The sequence below is a fragment of the Chelonoidis abingdonii genome, chromosome 2 (genome assembly GCF_003597395.2).
Source record: "Chelonoidis abingdonii isolate Lonesome George chromosome 2, CheloAbing_2.0, whole genome shotgun sequence".
Taxonomy (NCBI): domain Eukaryota; kingdom Metazoa; phylum Chordata; order Testudines; family Testudinidae; genus Chelonoidis; species Chelonoidis abingdonii.
This window is the reverse complement of record NC_133770.1, coordinates 260940511-260965939: the sequence shown is the minus strand read 5'-3', so window position 1 is coordinate 260965939 and position 25429 is coordinate 260940511. Positions and strand designations below refer to the sequence as shown.

General features: G+C 41.7%; 1 protein-coding gene across 1 annotated transcript in view; it reads right to left on the bottom strand.

The window, feature by feature from the left end:
- POP1 (POP1 ribonuclease P/MRP subunit) overlaps positions 1-25429 on the bottom strand; it is a 51679-nt gene that overhangs the window by 6800 nt on the left and 19450 nt on the right. The window contains exons 13-15 of the mRNA XM_075063126.1: positions 3255-3370; positions 1483-1674; positions 362-516 (exon numbers count right to left, since the gene is read on the bottom strand). Of these exons, the coding sequence (XP_074919227.1) occupies positions 362-516; positions 1483-1674; positions 3255-3370 (463 nt within the window). The remainder of the gene's footprint in view (positions 1-361; positions 517-1482; positions 1675-3254; positions 3371-25429) is intronic.

The following is a 25429-nucleotide window of genomic DNA, read 5'->3' as shown; positions in this document are numbered from 1 at the left end:
GTGTCTTGTTACCAATTTTATCCTTCTCCATTTGGTGGATGCTGGTTTTCCCCTAGAAGTTGCTAATGGAACTTGAAATGTATGCTTTTATTTACTTTGCACAATTATATTACAGCTTTTTTCTGAACAGAACTCTGGGAATAAGGTTTTAGTTAATTTGTGCACCCTATTCAGGGGACAGCACTTAGTCTACATAACCTGGATTTTTGTTTCATATTATAGTGGGATTTAAAACACTAACAAAGCTTCATCACAAATCACAAGTCTAGAAACTGAACTGAGCAACAGATAATTTTAAGGCATATCAAGTTTCCATTAAAGTGGCAAATCAATCAATCAATCTTGGAAAAATTAACTTCACCTCTTGAATTTTTCAAGAAGAATGTTTTCTAGTTCTTTGGCAAACTGGATTCCAGCAGGACAGTCTGGGAAGTCATTTGGAACGTGAGGTGTTCTTTTATATTCAGAATGTTTCAAACCCTCTTGCAAGCCGCCTACTCGTGCGCCTCGATATACCTATAAGGTAATAACATTAGTATTTTTCTAATGCACCTAACTGAAGTATCTTGGAGAACTCCTTAGGTGATACTCTGACAGTACTGAGCTTCTATCACCTTAGTTTTGAAGATGTAGTTAAAGTATGGCTGTCACATCCTAAAGACTCATTTGAACGAAATGCTAGTTAATGCTCAAAAACCATCAACAAACCTAGAGAAAGATTTCAAAAATTCTTACTACAAGTATTGGCACAAGTGTTATAATATCTCTGCAAAGCTGTTGTTCAGTTACCTTTTATTATACAACAGATCACCACAATTGTTCCATCCATATGCACAGAACTATATAGCGAACTGCAGACAAGCACAATAAACCATCCTCTTTAAATTATAAGAGCGGAATGTTCCAAACAGCAAGGTAAGAGCATTCAGCATAATTTAAAAAATTTGCTCTCCTGTTTCAGGTCTCGTGAAATCAGAGATCTCCAACCTGTGTTCAGCAAGACCCCTCGGTAGGCAGCATGATGGTGAGGTTGACATAAGGCTAGGTAGGCTATGCAGATGGCAGTAAGTACCAAATAAGAACCTTTGCAAACTCTCAGAATATACCTCTTTCCTTAAACTTTTGCATTTATTTTATCTTTTAAAGAAATATAACCTTACAAACATGAAAGCTGAAAAACTATAAAGCAGTACTGGCCTGCTCACTCTGCCCCCTTATAAAGCCTCATTTCATGCTCTGTCAAACGCCCATTATAGGTGCAATAACTGAAGTGGACACAATAGTAGACTGTTTTAAATATTTTTAAACACACACCAAGTCACTTTCATGACAATATTCATCTGCTCTCTTTAAACTGAATTTTTGACCCAGGAGTTGTAACTGGGTTGCACAAGGACAAGTCTTCCCCAATATGTACGTATCAGAGTAAATGAACTTATAACCTGTCATATTTGCCTACAATTTGTAATGAAAGCCACTTACAAAAGGAATCCAGAAAGCCATGCCCCAGCCCTTTGGGACATAGATATCCCAGCCACTTCCCCATCCTGGTCGATCTTCACCAGCCACTTTCCCTGGCTGCTGAACCAAGAGTATAGGAATCTTGGATTCACAAGGCCCCAAGTCAAGCTGTGAGCCAGGTACCAATAGTTCACCTCTCATATGGTTTAGATCCTGAAAGGGGATAAAAGCAGTTGGAAAAATGCTCAATAATTTAATAGTCATTTTTCTTTTTTCAATAAGTTATTACAGTTATACACACGCACACACAGTGATTTCCTTATTATAGACAGTGAAAGTTGGTAATCTGAATTCTGCACAGGTTATTCATGCTATTGTATTGCGGAGCAGGTACTGAAGTCGAAGGTAACAAAGTAGAAATGCCAACTTCTGAAGAAACCCCATTAGTAAACAAGTTGTGAAAATCTGACTACCAGACAGCTTGTATGAGAGAGAGAAATACTGTACTATAATTTAATATTTAAGGGCTTTTCCCATAAGTGTTTAAATGTTTGCTGTGCAACAGACTAGCTGCTTTCAGACAATTTCTCACTCACCACGCCGAGCAACAGCTGAGTTGTATCATTTTTAGGATTCAGTAGCTACAAGAAAAAGGAATCTTTGGTTCCGAGCATTGCTTTATAACCAACTTCATAACCAGTGGCATAAACGTAAACCAAAATGGCACCCAAGAATTCTCAATCATCTCTTGCTATAACCCCTGATTTCCAAAGGTCAAGGAACTAAAGGTATACTTAAGCCATTTTCAAAAATACGTAACGTCTGTTGACATTTCCTTTCTGCTTTAATAGCTCTACAGAGTAGTTAGCACTCGAGTTCATGGCAGCATGCAGAACGTCACCAGGTTCAAAATGGTTAACATTCTGTTTTGCCTATATGCAGTTATTTCGATTTGGCTACACAGGTCATGCCTTAGAAGAGCTTTGATTATTTACACAAAGCTAGTCATCTGAAGGAATATGATGCCAATTCATACAGAAATTAGTCACAAATATTTTTACATTTCCAAAAGTCCAGAAGTTGCAGCCCAGAGAGAGTGGGAACTAATGACTTTAAGCCACCTTTTAGCCCTCCCAATCCTGGACTGTTCTACAGCCCCTGGAGCGAGAGCTTAAGTTATGGCAACCTATCCTCAGCTGCCTGCAGATTACAGCACTGGCCCTATCAATATCACCGAAGCTTGTTCCCTCTGTATTTTGAGGAGTACCTTGTGAACGAGCAGAATGGGCAGAAATGTGTAAAGGAGACAGCCAACCCTGCTTCAGGCATGGCCTTCCAGTCTCCAGAATGCCCCTACACCAGGGTTTGAGAGGCAAAGCCTTGGAAGGCAGCCTTAGAGCTATCTTGCTTAGTTCCTGCACCCTGGGAATCCTCGCCCAACCAGATCTGAAGCTCTTAGAGCCTCTGACCCTTTTACCTAGTGTAAAGGCACAAGAGAAAGAGCAAGATATTGAATTATTTTATCCTAAACACAAGCCAGCAAAACAATATTTCAAAGCATAAATTAAGGAATGAAAATGCATTACTGTAATGGTTGTGCAAGAATATTGCATACGATGACTCCAGTGAACTGGAGACTCTTCATCTCAGTAACATAACACTATTAAATTAGGAAGTTGTTGCTTTGTGAATTGCAGGAGGGTTGATTTTTAAACATCACTGTACAGATTATAGGGAAGGGCAGTAAGATGTTAACCCACAGTTTCTTTAGAGTAATCCATGCTGTTAGTTACCTGCTCTGGGATTTTATTTTCAGTAACGTTCTTACAGATAGTCTGGTCCCAGATAAAGCTGTGAGCACATTCCACAGGCACGCCTTCCAGAAGCAGCTGCCTAACTTTCTCATTATCTGTAAGAGAGAGAACCTTCATACAAAACCTACATTTCTCAACTTAAGCTACTTAAAGGGCATAGACAATTAATATGAGCAAAACAAGTGGACAGAATATAGCTATGGAAATGGACATATTAAAGCTCTTAATATGAAAAATCAAAGCTTCCAGAAGGACTCAGGTACCTTTTACTTTGTGCCAACAGCATTCATATTGGGCAGTTACAATGCAGCACTTTGGTGTGGGCATTTAACAGTCCCGCAGTCTGAACTGTAGGGCCACGTAGACAAGTCCTAAGGCTCCTTTAATTCTGAATGCATCCACACAGAGGTTTAATGCAGTTTAACTAATCTGCTTTACATTCACACCTTTAGTTAATTCAAATGAACTTTCATCCCTTTTTAAACAAACCCTTATGTATTTTAGCTATATTATCGATTTAAAAAATCTGTTATAGTTTGTCTGAAAAATCATTTTAGAGGACTGAACAAGCAGACTCATCAAAAGCAGTTTCATAGCAAGAATTAGTAAATATATGTTGCTAAATTTGGCAAAATGAATCCTACAGATCTGTAGTATATAACCTGTAGCTCTTTATAGCTGATTTGTGGAATCATCCATTAAGTGAAAAAGGCTGAAATTTACTGGGTTTGGGAAGTCGGCAGAAGCCATGTTATCATGAAGCCTACAAGCTGCTACACATCCCATGTCAAACTTGTATGATAACTGGGGATGATCTTGATAATATTTTAATAATGCATTTTAAAGTTATCAGTACCAAATCTACCACCACCTGGACACTTACTTTGGTGTTCCCATGTGCCCCTCAGTCTATCTTTTTAGAGCTCGTAGGGGCAGGGACTGTGCCCTTTCCAGGTTTGTAGTGTCTAGATAGTTGTGGGTGCCACCAGAAACAAACATGATATTTTTAGTTCTGCCATAGACTTACTGTGACACCTTGGGCAACTCACTCAATTTTTTTTAATGTTTCAGTTACTCCCATCTGCAAAATGGGAATAGCTATGTTTATGCACCTTTCTAAAGCACCAGAGGAAAAGCAATGTACAAGTGCCATCATTAAATACATAATACATTGCAACCTGTGCACCAGTATTATCCTACCAAAACAAGATGGTCTCAATACAGTGAGGCTAGCAATTGTTCTATGACAAACAAAGCAGACCACTGCTCTAGGTTTTCTATCTACGGCACCACATCTTAAGATAAAGATTAGTTTAAGCAGCATTCAACATGAACCTTTTTAAATTGCTTAATTTAAAAAATTCTCATACACTTAATTTTTGAAGAAATCCTTCAAATGTTAATAATTTCCTGCTATTCATATTTATAAACGTCTTTTCAGTAAAAGAGAAACTGACTATTTAGAGGAAAACTGCAGCACTGCCTATATACAAAATGCTGTCAAATAAAGGTTTTTTTAATTGCGTGCGTTTTTCAGCTATAGTCATTTTAAGATTCTGCTTGTAACCACAAGAGTTAAAAAATTCTCAGACAAACGTGATTTTTCCCCCCCCAAGTTGACAGCATCCCTTGAATACCTATAGAGCTATCAAGAGAATACCTCCAAAGCACTCCTGAGGTTAGGTTTTCATATAATCACAGAAGGCAGACACAAAAAATAATGATTAGATCTTCTAGAAGTTAGGATTCCTTAAAACTTGAGAGCATAAATCTAGAGGATTCTGTTCTAGGTGTAAAAAGCTAATATCCACATGGATTTGAGAAAATAATTTTAGTAACAGATTCATTTATTTCTTCCTTCTGGTGATGATGCTGAAATAGGAACAGTATTCAACTATGATCACAAGAATGACAGAAAGATAAGCAGCTAAATACAAGATTGAATAGATAGTTTAGCACAGTGGTTCTCAACCAGGGGTCCAGGGCTCCCTGGGGAGCCACAAGCAGGTTGCAGGGGATCTGCCAAGCAGGACCAGTAACAGACTCACTGGGGCCCAGGACAGAAAGCCTAAGCCCTGCCATACAGGGCTGAATTCCAGGCCCTGAGCCCCACTGCCCGGAGCTGATGCAGAAGCCTGAGCAACTTAGCTTTGTGTGGGCTCCTGTGGCATGGAGCCCCAGGCAACTGCCCTGCTTGCTACCCCTTAACACCAACCCTGGCTTTTATATGCAGAAAACAGTTTTTATGGCACAGGTGGGCCATGGAGTTTTTATAGCATGTTGGGGGGCTTCAGAAAAAAAAAAAAAGGTTGAGAACCCCTGGTTTACCAAAGTAATTAGTGCACATTCTAAGGAACCATTCCAGTGAAGTGGCCCATTTACACCCCCGTAGTCAGAGGACAAAAAGGGGGTTTAGTGAGTTACACTGTTGTAATAAGCCATAAATCTGGTCTCTCTCAACAACAGAAGTTGGTCCAATAAAAGATATTACCTCACCCATCTTATGTCTCCAATATCGGGAACTGACAAGGCTATAACACTGCATACAAGAATAAGCAGACTGTCTCCCTCCATATCCAATCTCTCTATAATCTGCTTCTTTCTATATTATCCAAATGTGTCCTAGTTAATCCCTTTGCTCCATTATTGTAACTCTCTCTTCTTTGGCCTCTCCTCTTTAATTGCTCAGTTAAAGGCATGAGAGCTCAAGCAGTTACATCCATGCTCCATTCTTGAAACTCTTCATAACTTTCTATACTCTAAGAACATAAGAATACAAGAACTAGGGGTTTAATACAAGAACTAGGGGTCACCAAATGAAATTAACAGGCAGCAGGTTTAAAACAAATAAAAGGAAGTTCTTCTTCACGCAGTGCACAGTCAACTTGTGGAACTCCTTACCTGAAGAGGTTGTGAAGGCTAGGACTATAACAGTGTTTAAGGACAAATCATGGTGGTTAAGGTACGATAAAGGCTATTTTGCATAGGATGTAAAGAGTGTCCTAGCCTCTGTTCGTCAGAGAGTGGATGGAGCGAGAGCGGATCACTTGGATCATTGCTGTTGGTTCATCCCCCTGGGGACTGGCTTGGCCACTGGTTGGTGGACAGATACTGGGCTAGACAGACCTTTGGTCTGACCTAGTACGGCCGTTCTTATATGTTCTTACATTCAATTCAATGGCACCTGGGCCCTTAATTTCCATTTGGCTCTTTGGAAAAATCCCATCTTAAGTCCTCAGCAGTGTGCACAACACTATATAAGAGCAGAAGACATTGTCCCTGTCCCAAGAAAGTCAGTAGACAAATCCTAAATGTACAGGGAGACATAGGAAAAAATGATTTCCTTCAATATAAATTAGCATTTTTACAGGTGTTTGAGTGTATTCAATTTAGTTTTATAACAAAGAGTTGTGGCGCTAGCCAAAGTCAGTCAAGCAAAGGAAACAAGTGAAGGGGAAAAAAGACTGGACATTTTACTAGGGGCAATGGTTCAAAAGCTAGGTCCTTTTGATAACATTTATGTGCAGAATACAACACATTTCAGTCAAATCAAAACCTTTAGAATGGGTTCAAGTTACTGTACTTCACAGGAAGCGTAGTTTCAAGAACAATCTGGTTAGCCGTTGTGTTTCTTGGGCAAGCACAGATGGTAAGCCAGGATACTTGGGGTTGGCCAGGGGAAAGGTACTACATTCTGTGGCTCTCTTCAATATCTACTACAGGGCAACAACTGCTGCAGGAAGAACACAGAATTTTAAAAGGAAGCATGGAATCCACTTAATAAGGTAGAGGACAGCATTCACTCAGCAAGCCTAGACTTCCCTGGAGTCCATCCCTTTAGGGATCACCCCTGGGTCCTCTCCTTTTATTGGAATGGTGGCAGAAGTCACCTCTACAGGAAGGAAAGTATCTAAACACAGGTAGTTTTGAAAGGATCAAGTTATTCTCAATGTGTTCACACATATGACCTATAGGGAAGAACTAATCAAGAGCTATTCAAAAAACACACTTTGTTGACAAATAAATGGACAGACATGCACCATACCCACTTCAGAACACAACACATTAATCCACAAATAAAGACTAAGACAAGAAACGCTACTTATTTACACTATTTACCTTGGAGAGACTGCAGAGTCTTTATGAATTCAAAAAACTTGCTAAAAATGTGAATAAGACCTTCATACAAAGTTAGAGGATGAAAGACTAAAACAAACATGACTTCTGTTAGGAAATCATTTCAAACACTTACAAATATTTCCTTCACTGGGGCTGGAGTTTCCAAGAGAAGACAAAATGCATGTGACAAGTTATGCAAGTGTTTCCTTACTGTTAACGTGAGACCAGGTGCCATTAATCAGCACAAATCAATGTGACCATAATAGTCCGTAAACAAGGAAGGGTTTGTCAAATCCAAAAAGTTAAAGTATCTGGCTACTAATATAAAGATCAGGACTTACACACAGATTTGCTCTTATCTAGGTGGTTCTAGGACTTGTATTAGACAATTATAGTTTATTTAGGATGCTATCTTATAGAAGGAGAAAATGCATATGATCATGGGGCATTCATAACATTGACCTAGATTAAAAGATCACAGCTTTATACTCAGCACTGCGAAGTCCTGAAAGGAAAAAAGTGTTAAAAAGTACTACATGATCCAAATTGTGAATGTTGCTTTGGAAACATTCAAAGCACGTTTAGCGCTGGATGTTCCTCAGTGGGGTTGGCTGAAAAGGGCTCACTGCTTCACCAGTAATAAAATTATAATAGAATTGGGGCTTATTTCATAGGTTGGTCCTGTTGAGATGGGCAGAAGCATATTTCTGTTCCCCACTGGTGTGAGGTATGTATGAGCATTCAGCACTTTGCTTTTGGAATTTAATGTACTCACTCTGCACCTGCCTACATCATATATCATTTGAAAGCTTATTTTATGTACATTTAGGTGAGTTCTGATGTGGTACTGTCCAGTGATGCCGTAAGCCTGTAGGCAAGGTGAAACAATGGTACCCAAAATAAGAAAGTTTCATTTTTTGCAGTTTTAGAAACATTGCAGACATGACTGTACCTATAGTTTTTATTGTTTAAGTTAATTTCAACACCTTAATGTAGTGTTTATTGGTCAAAGTTATAAAACAACCATATACTAAAAGTTTTGGGGGTTTTTTTTTAATCTTTCATGGTCCTCCCCCCCCCGCCCCCCACCGCCAGAAATGAAGCTATTTCGCATGTGGCAAAAATGGAAATATCAACATTTTTCAGTATACTAACATGAAATGTTTAACAAGTCGGAATATGCAAAGTGAAAAAGTACCTCATAAGTTTTAGTTATAATAGTCTTCAACTGAAATTTGCTTACCAGATCAGTCTCTCACTGAAGGTTTGTACCAGTAATAGTAGATTGGATGGGCAGTTTTTACTGTATAGTGATGAGAATGTACATAAATTCCTAAGGTAGAGTTTCTCCAGATGTAAGCTTTTGTACATACAATGTAGCATCTAGTCTGCTTAGAAAAAGGTTTTAATTTGTAATTGCTATAAATGCAGTACGGGTCTTTGAAATATTCTAGAAATTGGCTTTTTAATTCAGTGACACGTATGCACAGGTCAGTATTGTGTTAGAAATGACAATACACAGCTTCACATTATGAATATGCAAAAGCCATGAGAAGAAATGTGCCCTAACAAGAAGTAGTGAAGACAGAGTCATCAACAACAGGACAAACACATGACCGTGAATCACAGCCAGAGGTCCTGTAGGTATGGTCCTGCTGAGCACTATGTACAAGAGTCTCTGCTGAAAATAGCAGATGTTGAAGGACAAATCGAGAGATTTGAGAGAGGTGGTCTTGATTCAGACGACATAGTTCTTCATCCCAGTCAAGAAATCTAGCATCAAAACATTTGCTGACATGGCCAAGACCATCAAATTTAAATCTGGCAAGGAAGGGACAATCAGAGCAGCTATCAGTCCAGAAACTGTTCTCTGCAGAGCCCTATTCTTAGGGAGAGGCAGACATTATGTCTCAATGGTAACTGTTCTTAGCCACCCAATAGGATCTGTTCCTATGTCCCTTTTCCATGATGATGGAACAATTAGAAGACCAGAGAAAGGTGAATTAAGGTATCAGCTGGAGGCTCAAGCTAAAAGAATTCATGACCTAAAAGCATGCAACAAAGACATGACAGCATACATCTGAAATGCCAGGGCTATCATACAAATGATGGCTGGAGACAAATTCCATACATTTGATGAACTGGCTGCTGAATAGTCGAGACAGGTCCTAAAAAGATCTGACAAAGCTAATTCTGTAATCCAAGTGATTAATAGTAACTCAGTGAAAACCACTGAAAGACAGCACTGAACAGGATCGAATGTTGGACGAAAGAAATACCAGACGATTAGTGCACGCACTGTGCATCCATAGGAAATGTTTCTAAACATGACTGCCTGTTGGATGCCACTTATAAACACGTGGTTCAAAATGCACCTGAGAGTGTAGGAGCACACCCAGCACAAACATTCCATCTTGCCTGAGATTTTTCCAAGGATGAAGGAATAAAGTCCATCCCCAGCAGTGTTGAAGAAGCCCAAGACTTTGACAGTACTCAAGAGAAGGTGGACACAAGGATGCTTTTACATGCTGTATGTGCCAATATGACTTTTGGGTAATTTGGGATACATCTACACAACAAAGAAAAACTCCACAGTTGCCAGCCGACTTGGGATCATGGGGCAACATGGCTGTTTCACTGCTGAATAGACTTCCAGGATCGGGCTGGAGCCCAACTCTGGGACCCTCCCACCCAGCAGGGTCCCACAGCTCTGAAATCCACACAGCAATGAAACAGACCTGCAGCCCAAGCCTGAGTCAGTTAGCATGGACCAGCAGTGGGTGTCTAGTTGCTGTGTAGACATACCCTAATAATTAGGTCACCTGACACAAATGTTTTAGTCCTTGCTGTTCACTACTTTCCAAAACTGGAACACAGAGATAACATGTGGATTGAAACAGGCACCATTATCAGCACAACTGACAAGCATTGCTTCAGTTCTGTGCATGCAATTTGTGATGCATATGCTCCTAACTTCTGCAACATACTTCCTGCCATACGCACTAACAGGAAGTGACTATCATCGCTATTTGGTATGGAGGGAAAAATGTGCGTGTTAAATGCTGTCAAAACAAGGTGAGTTTAGGGCTTCAGAGATCTTCCCAAACTGGGAGAGCACACCAGAAAAGCTGCAATTTCTGAAGTTGGTACCAATGCTGTATGATCAGAGAATGAAAAAAAAATAGACCCCCAGAGACCTGAATTGCTTGCCCTTAATTTGGCCATCGGAGGACAAATCACTGGGCAAACTCCCACCAGGTGAGGACAGTTTTGAAGAGCATGTCAAAAAAGCATTTTAGCAGACATTTGGATGTCTTTGCACACAGGTAAACCAGATATTCTATCACCATGGATAGGGGGAAAAAAAAAAAAAAAACGTGGATGCTGAACTACTTTCTCTGTGCCAGAGCTCAATGAGATGTGAGCTTCTACAAGATCTTATAAGTGCCTGTACTTGTATGGGTTGCTGCATAATCAATTGTGTTTGTAGTCAAAACAGTCTTCCCTGTACAGAACTGGGTGCATGGCAAGGCAATGAAGATTGTGGTAGCCCACACACCTGACAGATCATAATGATGAACAAGAGGATAATGATAAGAAATGTTCCTTGTGCTACTACATTTCAACAATAACCTGTACAAATGTATTAGATTTTATTTTACCCTTTAGATTGTTTTGAGGGTTTGAAGTCAAAGAAATCCAATTTTATGTCTTGAAATAGAGTAATTACATTAACAGAACCGACTGCAAATATTTCAAAGTGGTCATTTTAACATGGTGTAATTGTTTATCCCCGTTTCCGTGGTGATGGCACCTCCTAACAGCTACACATCATACTTTAGGTTAAAGAGGATGTAAGTTTCAAATGATGTATGACATGAATGTGTGGAGAGAGGGTACATTAAGTCAATCAAATTGGTGTCTGCTGCTCACCTAATAAGCCCACACAATGCTCCACTGAAGGGGACTTCAGATGCGGTCGCATCATAGGACCACTGTAGATTGCATTGGCATGCCCCTATCTGCAAAGCTTCTGTACAATTAATAGGGTGGGGAAGGAACAGTAATTCTTTTATATTTTTGTCACATGCTTCTGTTTTCAGTGGGCTAAAGGGAATCTAAATGTTTATATAAAAGGTGTTTTGTGACAAGTGAATTAGAGGTAGTCATGTTTTGCCTCCAATTCAAGTTGGTGGTAGAAAAGAGATTCAACATTCACACCTGAGGAGCTGGTAGAGAAAAAACCTGCTGCATTACAGATGCTGGCAGTCATCTTCTTTTGCCCTTGCTCCTCAGAAAGGTATTAACGACAGACAGTTAAACTTCAAAGTTGTTGGTTTGTCTCAGAACTATGATTGACATTGTTTCTTTAAGTGGATTTTTTGGAATTACATTTTACCTATACATAATCCTAAATTACCTGTGAAAAACGGTGGTAAACCCTTTGTTGGGGAACAAGTGTGGAGCCAGCTATTTAGGGTAATTTAAGTTTACAATCAGTCAGACCTGTTAGCAAATGCACTTTTTATTGTCTGTATTTATCCACACCAATATGCCCTACCAGGTTAATATATATTAAGAACTTTAAAAGAGATTTTTTTTGACCTAATGAACTATAAACTGAAATATTTAAAAAAGAAAAAGTGCCATTGAGTTATATTTCTTACACAGATGCATTCAGAAGTTATGTTCTTGTAGGGCTTCTATTAAAATTAAATTGGAGTTACATATGCAGTCACATTTATACAGCATTAAAGATGTGCATAGAGCTTAGAAGACAATACAATAACTGGCCATGTGAAACACAGCCTAACAACTTGATGGCATCTCTCTGCCTGTAGCATAGTAACTTTTTCAGAATCCACGCTATCAGTTCCAAAGTTTCAGGAAATCCTGTAGGTATCAACAGGACTGATTTTGGTGATAACTGGAAAACTCTGATTTACACTAAAACCAAGTGACTAGCCTCTGATATCACAATTCCACAGGGTGCTTCTGGAGGCTGAGGAGAGGAATCAGGGGACCACAGAGTCCCTAGCATAGGTGGGATGGGGGATTGAGGCCCTTAGCATGAGGGGGAAAGAAGAGAATGGATTCAGAGCCCCGGCCTGAGTGGAGGAGGGCATGGGGGTGTGATTTCATTTGAGGGTGAGTTTTCATCTGTAATCACTTTCCTATGATATTAGGCTTAAACGTACGTGTTTTGTTTTATTTTGCTTTGGTAATTTACTTTGTTCTGTCTGTTATTACTTGGAACCACTTAAATCCTACTTTTTGTATTTAATAAAATCACTTTTTACTTATTAACCCAGCATATGTATTAATACGGGGGGAGAGGGGGGGAGAAGAGAAGAGAAACAGCTCTATCAGTGTTATAGAGGATGAACAAGTTATGAGTTTACCCTGTATAAGCTTTATTTGGGTTTACTGGGAGCTGGGCATCTGAGTGCTGGAGACAGGAGCATTTCTTAAACTGTTTTCAGTTAAGCCTGAGGCTTTAGGGGGACATAGTTCAGACCTGGGCCTGTGTCTGGCTCGAACCAGGCAGGGCACTGAAGTCCCAAGCTGCCAGGGAAAGCAGGCTCAGAGGTAGTCTCAGCACATCAGCTGGCAGTTCCTCCCAAGGGATTTTCTGTGATTCAACCCATCACAGGGGCTCAGAAGGTTAGTTAGTGGAATGGAAGGGTGGGTGGGACACAAGGTTAGAGGTAGAGCTGATTGTAAGTTTGAGGGAATGTTTTTCTGCTGGAAAATGCTGATTTGTCAATGTGGAGAGATGTTCCAGGGGAAGGTGTCTCTTTTGACAAATTTAGGACACCAAACTGGCTGGCCTGGCTTCCTGCCTGCCTGCTAGCAAGCCAACCCGGAGCCCCTGGTGTGTTCTGCAATGATCTCAGCCTATAGAAGCAACTAAACATGTTTTTCCTAGTAGTAGTAGTAATAAATAGAAAGACAAGATCGAAGCCACAAGGAGAGCACAACCTAACTTAAGTAGAACACAATTTGACAACATATGTTGTGTGTGTGCAAACAGAACATACACGGTGCTGTATTTTGATGACTGGATTATGTTCTGTATACTTTTCCATCACACACACATGTAAAATTCTTATTTTGAAGAATTATCAATTAAAGACTTCCCTGAAAGAGGTGGTGAGTCCAGCAACTATCATTTCAAACATATATATTTTCTACAAAGAGTGAATGAGTTAGTGGGAGGATTTGGACTGTCCACAGCAGATACCTCTATTTTAATAAGAGGCCCAGTTCTTGATAAGGGAGGCCCACCGTAGCAGGAAAAAAATAGGTAGCAAGCTCTTCAGCATCTACAAGGTAGGGCTGGGATAGCAGTAATGGCCCCTACAGCTATCTTAGGGGTAAGGATCAACAGCTCCCTCCCTAACCCAATGTCTAGCCAAAACTGGTGGAGGGGGCAGGAGGGATACCAGTGACTATTACTCCAGTCTTGAGTAACCCAGACAAGGGAGGAACAGGAATCTCCGGGGTTTCCCTTTCACAGACACAGACAAGCCAAGAGAGGTTGCAAACAGCCCCTCAGATCTGCCTGTCTGTGGAGTATGCCGGTCCCAGTCATTCAGGATGAGGAGCAGGAAAGCAACCACCATTTTCACTGCCTAGCATTGAATATTCTCCATTCCCTCCTTACTGCTACTGGCGGGATTGCCACTGGCCTCTCTTCCCCTTGCTGGGATGATCTTTTTGTCTTCTCCAAGAGAAGAGGGCTGTATCTGGCTACCTCCTCTGTTCCCGAGTCTAACCCCCTTTATTGGCATGGAATTGTTCGTGTGACCATAGGGTGGGTAGTAAAATCCTTTGAGCGTGGTCTGGGGGGGGGCGGGGGGCGGCAGGATCAAAAGGGCTTACCAGATACAGCCAACCTTCTCCTCACCAGATAAAGGACAACTGCATTAAGAAGTGGGTGGGAAGAATAAAGCTCAGGAGCAAGGAAAGCAGCATCTGTTTTCCTGATTTCCTATGTGACAGTGGTTTTTTTGGGGAGAAACTGGCTCACCTACTAGGGAGGTGAAGAGGGCTAGGGACCTTTCTTCTGTCTCCTTGCCAATTTGTGGGGGCAGGAGCTGCTCCTTAACCCTTCACAATACTGCCGGTCACTGACTCTCCTTCCTGGGCAAGGGAGGGCTCTAGTTCTAGTCTCCCTTACCTTGTAACTAATGAACTGCTCTTCAGCAGTGGGACTGTCCCCCACTGCTCCTGCCATCTGGAGAGCACCCTCTCAGACATTGTAAGCAAGATGCAAGACTTATTCCTGGTGACAGGCATGGTGGTGGGTGTGGCCACTCAGAACAACTAAATCTCTTGCCCTTCCAAACCAAATGTTTTGTTAATTGATCCATATTGGGTTATAGCTGACCTGGTTTCACTATTTTAAATATAGTAAGGGTCAGAGATACAGCAACATATTAAAAAGGGATGTGAATGAAAAAAAGGTGGACAAAATGGTAAATGAGGTAGACTGTTCCAGGCACACGAGGTAGAAACGAAGACAGATACAAAGGGGAAGTTTGTAGAACGAAGACAGCAGACAGAGGTAGGAAAGGAGTTTTGTACAGCCCTGACAGGAACCAGATGAAGACTGAGTTTTCCATGGAAGGTTTGTGGATGGAACAGGTAACAGTCTAAGTCAGGGGTCGGCAACCTTTCAGAAGTGGTATGCCGAGTCTTCATTTATTCACTCTAATTTAAGGTTTCGCGTGCCGGTCATATATTTTACTGTTTTTTAGAAGGTCTCTCTCTACAAGTCTATATATTATATACTAGAACTAGTGTTGTATTGTAAATAAACAAGGTTTTTCAAATGTTTAAGAAGCTTCATTTAAAATTAATTAAAAATGTTGATGCTTAATCACCAACCACCTCAGCCCGCAGCTGTCTGGGGTTCTTCACGCTAGGCAGCAGAGGGCCGAGTGGGGCCTGCGGCCGGGACCCCAGCTGGGAAGGGTCATGCAGCCAGAACCCCAGACCAGCACGGGCTGTGTGGTGCGGTGGCAGGAACCAGACTGGTCAGCTGGGCTTGAGCGGCCTTCAGCCTTTCTGCCGCTCAGGGGTTCCATCCGCCGGCTCCTTGCCAGCCAGGGATTCGGCTGCCGGACCCTGCTCATTCCAGTGCCGGACTGGAAGTCCCGGCCCTGCCACATACAGGTGTACCTACCTTGCCTTCCGTGGTTCTGGCCATGTCTCTCCCTCTCTGCACTGCAGCTGAGAGTTGGAAGTGGACCAAGCACAGGGCTGGGGTGAAGGGTCTGGGCCAGGAGCAATAATGAAGAGGGGGCTCGAGAGGCTTGGGCAGGTAGGTTTGGATTGGGGGCACTTACGTGGGCAGCTTACCCATGTGGTGTGAGGGGGTGCATGGTGGGATGTGAGGTGAGGGTGCAGGGGCTCCTCGTTTGGTGCTCAGGGTGGGCGTGGGGATGTCCATGTGCCAGTGGGATGTGGGGGGGTGCCAGTCCAGGGCTGTGGTCATGGGGGGGGGGGGCAAAGGAGTCAGAGGGCTGGGTGGTACAGGGCTCAGGGCAGATGCCTGGTTGCATGGGGAGATCAGGGTCAGGGCAGAGGGCTAGGTGACTGCACCCCCCAGAACCCCGAACCCCCCTGCTCTTGTCCCCAACTACCCGCCTTCCTGGGACTCCACCCCCTATCTAAGCCCCCTGCCCCTTATCTCCTGCCTGCCCCCCAGGATCCTACCAACCCTATAACGTACTGTCGCCAACTTTATCCACACCCCACATAACCCCAGACAGCCCCTGGACCCCATGCCTATCTAAATCGCTCCGCCCCTCCGACAGGACCCAGAACTCTGCCATACAACCCCCCACCTGCTCCCTGCCTGCCCCACTCTCTCCACTCCCTATACCTCCTAGACTCATCCAACCCCATGCTCCTTGTCCCCTGACAGCGCCCCTCCAAAGAGACCCCCCCCTACCGCTAATGCTCCCCACCACTCCTCTTTGCTCCCTGTCCGCCTGATGCCCTGCCACCTATCCACTCCCCAAACAAACTCGGGACTCTCATGACCCATCCAACCCCGCCCTGCTCCCTGACTGCCCCTATCCAGAGACCCCACCCTAACCACGGCCCAGTATTACCACCTCCCCATCTGGCTCGCCTGTCCTTGACTGCCCCCCCAACAGGCCCGAGCCACCCGCCCTTACCACAGAGGCTCCTCGCTCATCGGAGCCTGGCCGCCGTGCGCGCACCTCTGCTCCGCCCCCCCCTCCAGAAGCGCTGTGCGCGGCAGCAGGGCTCCAGGTGAGCGGGGACGTCTTTCCTCCCCAACGGAGGGACACACCTGCCCGATCGGGAGCCGCGCAGCTCAGCACCCAGAAATGCTGAGCGGTGGCGGCAGGGTCCTGGGGAACGGTAGGGCAGGGCCCAGTGGCTTGCTGCGCTATGGGCCAGCGCTCAGGCGTGGGCCAGCGGATCCCGGGCTTGCCGCGGTGTCGGCAGGATTTTAATGACACTCGGAGTCCCTCCAGGCGCAGGCAGGCCACGTGCCATCAAAAGTTGGCTCGCGTGCCAATTTGGCACATGTGCCAAGGTTGTCCGACCCCTAGTCTAAGTGACAGGAAGGAAATGATTGTTTTAAGCAATTATTCGTAGGAATCCATTAGAAGAAAGTTTTCCAAGTCTCTTGGGGCCCTTATAGTTCTCCTTTCTCTGCTATTAGCTAGCATTACCTGCCTATGTTTCCTAAGTGGGCAAGAAACAAACCATGGCAATGATTTTATTATTCTTACTCAGACATGCTACATATTACTAAACTTATATAGCTTCCCATTGTATGTAACTGCTTCACTTTGAGATACTCAATTAGCCTAACTAAAACTAGCTGTGCATCATTTTAAATAAACTGAGAGACAGATACATTAGATTATAAAGTGTGCCTTTTGTGTTTTTCCTTCTGCTTCAGAAGTTCCCTTTCTCAAGTAATAAGCTTTTGCCCAAGTTAGTTTCAACCTCCAGCAAGACGGGAGTTTAAAATGGAAACACTAGATTTTTCTTGTACAGATACAAGCAGTGCCACTATGACCAAAAGCAGAAAAGAAACTGGCAGTGTTACATCGTAACTTTAAGCACCTGGTTGGCCTTGCAGGATTCGAACCGGATCATCTTGTAGCGGTAGACAGAGGCTTCCATTGAGCACAAGACCAGCTTCGTGGCAATCCTTCCTTACAACTGTATCCCTTAAAGTAAATAGTTTTCAAGCAGTTCCCCTGTTCTCACATGCATGCAAAAAAGGGGGTTGGAATGGAGTGCATCAGAAAAGAATGACAACATCAATACCACAGAAGTGTAACTAAGTGGAATAAAGCGCAGGGCAGTAAATTGGATCTCGTACCCTATCCTGTTTTTATTTACAGTCACAATATGATTAAGCTTTACCTATATTTTTCCTGGATTTGGCATGGCTTTTTGACCTCTTTTTGGCAATTCACTCTAGATCCAAAGTAGGCCATATGTGTTACCTGCGCAATTTCTGATGAGAGCCTTATGCCTTTTAAAATACACATGACTGTGAAACGAACGAAAAAACAAACAAACAGTTGAACTGAAACAGTTCTTGCTTGTATTCTTTATTTGAATATATTTTTGCTTGGGATTGGATACCGTTGCAAGCCCTGAGAGGCAACATACATGTTTAAATGTATTTTTTGAAGATCACCTAATTAGTTTAATAGACCACACCAGTATTGGAGACAACGGTAGCAATGTTAGTTTAAGGTTACAATCACGATTCTGCCTTAGTTGCAGTAATGAAGTAACTGTTTCATACTTTAATGATGGGATTTGATTCTCCAATTTTAGCATCAGTAAACTCTAGAAAGGACACTGAATTTTCCATGTGCTTTTTTTTTAAACTATATCAAAAGTGTCAATACACTTTCAGAGGAAATAAAAGGCATGAGAGACTTTCTACAGCATTAAATAGCGCTAGCTGTGTAACATGTGAGTTCTAAATGATCATAGTTTGAGATTTCTCGTTTCCTTCCTCAAATCCCTATAAAACTTGCAACAACTCAAAGATGGCTCCTTGACATTGATGAGAGACACGCCTGTAGAATTCTTTGCAGTTTCTACCCACGTCAGTTGTTAAGTTCTGTTTTTCTGCATTGCCATCTCCTGGAATCAATGATTTCCTGTGAGGGAAAGCAAGTGGCCCTGAAAGGGTTTGCAGATCCAAATGCAGACTTAATTTTTATAGTCTTTGCATGTATCTTGTACACATCAGATAATTGTCACACACATGCTTTTCCTCCTCCTCAATTTTGAATGTAAACTTCATTTTTACTGACATCTAAACTGGGAAACTGGAATTTAATCTATAATACTAGCTTTTTCAGTCTTCTTCAGCAAAAAATCAGCCAGTTTAATTCTTATGACCCAAAACTGAAGAATCAGTAACAGTGCTATCAGGTGTTTCTCACCTTTTTTTAGGTTGGTGACCCCTTATTCATGGTCAGGAGATTTATGATACCCTCCCACCACCTTATGTTTCTATAAAACAAGTTTATGTTAAAAAGTAAAAGAAAACGTAAGCCTATTTGCGTATTTCAAGAAAATACTGGACCTTAAAAGGGTAAGGTGTGCACAGAAACAGAATTTTTGCTTTAGAGACTGTAAAAAAATTTTCAATGGCTCGCACTCCGCTTATGATTGCTTTCATGAATCCTCTAGGGAGGGTTAACCTGTGCTGAGAAACATAATCTAAGTTACAATAGACGTGAACCTCGAATCTGCCTGGCCATCTTATGAATGTTGTAAATAGACTATCTGAAAACTGAGTGTTGCTCCCACAGCAATGAGGTTTGTTGGCCTTTCATTTTTTACTCTTGATTTCTTCGGGAGCTCCCAAATCAGACAACCTGAACGGAAAGTATTCTTTAGTAAATACAAGTTATTGGGCTCATATAAGGAGTAGTAATGGATTGATGTAAGATAAACGCTGTGATAGAAAGGAGGAGGTCGACCAGATAAATTAATGGTCTTCTTGGTCTTAAAAAGTCTAAAGTATGAATACTAGTATTACTATTCCAGTGGCATAGCTGTATCATCACAAGAACGTCTATATTCCTGGATTTCCTTACAGTTTGGAATAGAAGCAGTTTTTCAGTGCTTCTTAAGGAAAGTGTGAGAGTTGGGCCAATCAAACCGATAATCGAAGAATCTCCATGGTCAAATCAACTGAAAAAGATAAAATTACAGTGTGAAACTAAGTGTTCATGGTATTGCAGTTTTGTAATGAATAGCAGGCAATCAGTCAACAGGATTTTAAAATCAGAGATTCTAGCTAATTTCAATTCTAGGTTGAAAATTTCTGGCACTGACAATGTAGCCTGATCAGCAACGCCAGTAGTCTGTGATGTCCATCAGTATGCACTGAAGTGGAATCTCTGGTTCCATCAGCATGATTTTTTTCACTGTCCAGCTTTTTCTCCTTCATCTGTCGTCCTCTTCGCTTCGTTGCCAACAGAATCATATGCTACATCTGTTGGTGTTTCTTCTTGAAAATGTGACAATTGGTTCAGGGGAACAGGTTTTACAGGCTCTGACCACTGAAAAAACGTTTTTAGCTTCAGTCAGTAGTCTTAAGGGAAAAAAATTAATAATTGAGTTTGCATTAGCAAAAATATTGTAAGAATACAACATCTAAGATACAGTTTTTAGGAATTCTGTTGTGCTGCTTTTCCTCTATAAGGTTATAATTCAACCTCACTCGCATTCTACCATGTCCAAATCCAGAAAGGCCCACTTGTAATTCATAAAGCCCCCTGCTCAGCTGCGACCTCAGAACCTGTAGGCACTTAAACTCACTTGACACTGCTACATTTTTGCAGGAAAGTTCCCTGGGTACTTATGTTTCTGCCTCCGCCATGCACTCACAGCCATACAGGTGTCCAATACCTAAGCCTCAGAGCAAATGCCACATAACTGAGAGAAACAGTGTTTCAATCTACCACCCAGCTTTGCCTGCGGGGCCTGATCTGAATGCTTCCATAGATGTAGCTACTGGTATCAGGCTGATGTAGAAAGAAGCATATTATAAATGCTTGGGTTGGGACGGAAAGACCGACAACCTCCATCATATGTTTTAAGCCCAGTGATTAGGGTACCAATGTGGGAGACCTTGGTTTAAGTCTCCTTCTCCTCCAGCGAAGTGGAGAAAAGGGATCTGAACTGGGATGGCCACCATTAAGGTAAAGCGCTTTAACTACTGAGGTGTGTGCAGTCCGAAGTGGGATTCCTGTCCTCTCTTGTTGAAGCGTGCTGTTCCAGTCTGATAAATAAACGAATCAATCATCCTCCTTCACCCCCCGCCAGTAAGCAAGAGAACAACTCTGTATGTCTGGTGGCTAGAACATCTCCTGTTGAGAGGTGAAAGATCCAGGATCCAGTCTTCTCTGCTCCAATGTTTTTGGGTACAGAATGTGTGCTAATATCAGAATTTTAAGTTATTGTAGTTAAATGCCAGACCACAAAAAATAAATAATAAAGATGTTCCTAGCTCAGCTTGTTACGGGTGGGGTCGGGAAAACAGTCTCCTTACTTCAAGCATACAATTACCATATTGCAATAGGAAAGATAACGCTGCAACAAGCAGAAGGAATAGAGAAAATCTAGTAAGAATTAATTTCTGTGCAGATCAGCAACCTCTATAATTGTGTAATCGGGTATATTATACGGGTTTTCAGGACCCAGTCAATGCTTAATTTATAATTTAACAGTCAATCTAATTAAGTTGTTTTTAAGCCTCACTGCCATTAAAAAACACACACACCCACAATACAGACGTTGGTTTTATGGCTTTTGTTCAACAGCAAGACACATCTACAAGATTAATGTATTATACTTCCCTAAAGTACTAAACAATATGAAAATTGAGATTACACTGTAATTAAGTTATTTTTAACTCCTTGTTTTGACTTAATACAAATTACGACTGATTAACTAAAAGAGAACAAAACTGTAAAATATTGCATGAACACAGTCAGCAACCAAATCACAAGTTAACATAACACCAATGATATAAATATGCTTATTTACATGTCTCTACTGTAGTTTACTTAGTTTATATTTCTTTATGGAAAAATGGGTTAAGTTTAGAATATTTTTTTATGTACCAAGATTAACCACAGATCACTTAGAGTTAGATTTGCATTTACCTGTACTAGGGGCTTTATGGCACACCATGGCTATTATAGCCTCACCACCTTACCACAATCACACAATATACAAGGACCTCCCCAGCAATCTTCCTGATTTGAATCAGAAGGACACAAGTTTCACACCACAACCACATTGTCACCCTGGTCAAGTGAGGTCAGTCTGGACCTTTGTCCATGTCTTGCAGCCGTCCTTCCTTGGGTACTTGTTCTTTGTCACAGCCACAAGTTTCAGATGCTTTTCCAGCAGAAATGGACGTATCAACCACCAAACAATCCTGATTTCTTTATTAAGTCAACCAGCTAGGGCTCCAAATGGCTTCTTGCCAATTGGGGCTGGCCACATTTCCTGCACATGACTTATGATCCATTGTTCCCTCCCATATACACATCTCATGCTTATACTTCTCAGGGCCTAGAATCTCACGACACGTAAGAAATTATAGAACTGTCCTCTGTCTGGAAACTCTGAAAAATTTATTTCCACTATCAAAAGCTCAAAAGTCCGCCCAAGCTGCTTCAAAGGCTACTTATTAAATTCCCATACTGTAAACTTACTAAAAACTAGCAATGAAAATTTATACTAATGTCTACATTCACTAAGGCCGTGTGTCTTACAGGATGCGAAGAAACTAGAAATTGTTTTATTTTTTTCTTTGTGTGCCATATACCACACTCAGCCTTCCCAAATCCATCAGACAAGTTACTGCATTTCAGATTTCCCAAAGAGAACGATTTACCAAGAGATAAAAAAGCCTGAAGTTCAACTATGAACGAAGAAAAAATAAAATATCAGATATACCTGCTTAAGGAATGGATGTGTCCAATCCACAGCTGTCTAGTTCAGCAAGTAATACAGACACATGCTTAGGTTTCCAAATGAAAGTATAGGACCAAGCACAATCTCAGGGTAGCGATCTGCACGGTAAAGGACAGAGAGCCCTGGGCTTCCAGATAGAACAAGCCATACAGCACGCAAAAGTTGGTCCTGGAGAAAACATATGCACTAAAAGATAACAAAAAGTAATCAATCATCTATTTTCAAAACTTTCACAAATGTCAGAGGGGCCGTGTAGTCCTGGCTTGTTAAAAGCAGGAGAGAATCCTGTGGCACCTTATACGACTAACAGACGTTTTGGACAATGAGCTTTCATGGGTGAATACCCACTTCGTCAGATGCATGCATTTCTACAAATGGCCACGCACAGAAGCTGCAACCATGCCGGCCTGATCCTGGTGTAAAAAAAACATTAAATTCTCTCTCAATGACAGCTGAAGATTCTAACAAGACTCTTATAAGCTATCCCCAATCTAGTACCCCACGTTTCCTCAATCATCTCCAAGAAAAAAAAATGGAATTTTTTTTTCATCAACGACTTAATATAACAGGAGTGAGTGGCTTTATTACCAGAATTCAGTTTACACTTATTTTTATTGTACTGCATTTTTCTGCACCAATGAGTCAATTTTAGGTCTCTATAAGCTTAGTTTCATTTTAAATATTATGAGTTTTACCTGTTGCTATACTACCTCCGAGCAAGCACCTTCCAGAAGCTCTTGCCCTTTCCATTCAGCTCCAGCAACAGTAAAATACGGAATAAAATCCTGAACAGAAGATCTTTTTGAAGTTAGAATAGGTTTTAAAAACAAAACGCTCATAAGATAGCTAAACAGATAAGCTCTTCTGTCTGATCAAAGTCTTGAAAGTTAATAACTTAAATTAAAGTCATAAGACACATAGTAATATTGAATTTGCTTACTCAGACTCATAAGACTTTAAGGTCACAAGGGACCAATATGATCACTAGTCTGACCTCCTGCACAAAGCAGGCCATAGGAATCCTAACCCTCCACTTCTATAACAAACTCTTAACCTATATTCTGAGTTATTGAAGTCTTAAAATTCGTGGTTTGTTGAAGAACTCAAGCTTGCGGAGACCATCACAACAATGACCATAGCGCCTCAGGTTTGACTGCAATCCAGCTGATATTCAGATGCATGTGCGAAGAGAGATCGGGAGGGAATCGTGTGACTTCCATTATCTCTGCCCTGGAGGAAATTCCTTCCCGAGCCCAAATATGTGATCACAAACCCTGAAGCATGTGGGCAAGACTCACCAGCGAGCACTCAGGAAAGAATTCTCTGCAGTAACTCAGATCCATCCCATCTAACTCCATCACAGACACTGGCAATACTTACCTGCTTACCTGTATTGTTTTATTTAAAAAGAAAAGGTTTGACTTCCTTTGCTAATTGCCAGTTTTGATTCCAGCAAGCGTTTCTTATGTAAAGGCCCACTGTAGAAAAGAGGGGGCCTGAGTAAAAATCTTGGTATCAGAGGCTGAGGCTGAACTAAAAGTAATGGTCAAGACTTGCTACATACAAGCAAAGTTAACGTGAGCCAGAGCAGCCCTGCTCACAGAGGCTGGCAAAGAATCGGCTGAATGCTGCAAGAAGATAGTACTAAAAATACTGACCACTAGATATCAGAACATTCACATGCTTGAACATTCACCACAGATAACAAAGAACAGGCTGACTGATCCATGACAGGGCAAAGGGTACTATGATTGATCAGGGTTTTTGTTTGAACCAACATGTACAAGGTGAGAGGCAGCACTTACTACGTGAACGGTGCACCTTGCTACGTAGAAGGGTAGCAGCTTGCTAACGTCAGGAGTGATGTGTAACTTGTTTGTACCTGTGTATAAGAATGCATCCGTGGGCGGTGTCTTTGTCCAGCCGAGGGGGGCAGTGGAAAGTCCACCACTGACTGAGCCGAGTCATTGACCTGGCACAGACTTTGTAGTATGCCTGAATAGACTAGAAATCTACAGGGAAACTATCTACTGTGTCCAATACGGCAATAAACCGGCCAACGTGCCTGTACCTTACTAGAGTCTTTGGTCATTGGGGTTCTCTTTGGGTCTTGCTGTGTCAGCTATCTCGCGCAGAGCTGCATGCACAGAGGACACACGCACGCAGCCGATGAATATAACATTGAACAGAGCAGAGCACCACATTGGTAGCATTCTGACAGACACTCGGCCTCCTTTACTACAGCCCATATGGTCTGAGGTTAGACCAACAGAAAAGACAACTTCCATGATAATGTTTCCATAAGAACACCCTGTTGAGATCTGTCCTAGGATTAGTTTCCTAGCTTTTTATGGTGACAAAGGTCTGTTTGCCCTCGATTCTCTTCGCCAATCATTCTCCACCTCACACGGACATTTTGTAACATACATATTAACTAGCTAGTAAAGTCATTAACATGCTTCACTACAGATGGCTCTAAGTGGACAGCTATTATAATTAAAGGTAAACTGCATAGTCATCTTGGCAGTAAGCGAACTGTTGCAACATGATACCTGAAGAAGCAGTTGTTTGTCATGGCTCGGTCAGCAACCTATAGCTCTCGTTGTGGGTCTGTCTCCTAAGCAATATCCCTCTTCACCAATATAAATCTCTTTGCCATGCCAAATGTGTGTTCAACCAAATCATTCTTCTTTTGCCTGCGATTAACTCCACCACCAGGTTTATAGACGCCTTCGAGCTTTTGGCACTTGTTTTCTTGAATGCTCTTTTTCTGATGCACAGCTTTCTTTGCCTAATGTTATCTCAGGAGAATGGAAATAATTTCCAGTGACCAGATTGAAGACAAGTAGTTTCTATAGAAGAGAATGGTTTCTAGATTAGAGAATTTGAACATTGCTACACCTTTATAGCTAACATATGGTATATAATAATTTATTGGTTATCAGTAAGATTTTAATTTGGGGGAGAGAATCTCATTTTAACCACACCTTACAAAACCAGCCTGCTAGCCTTCA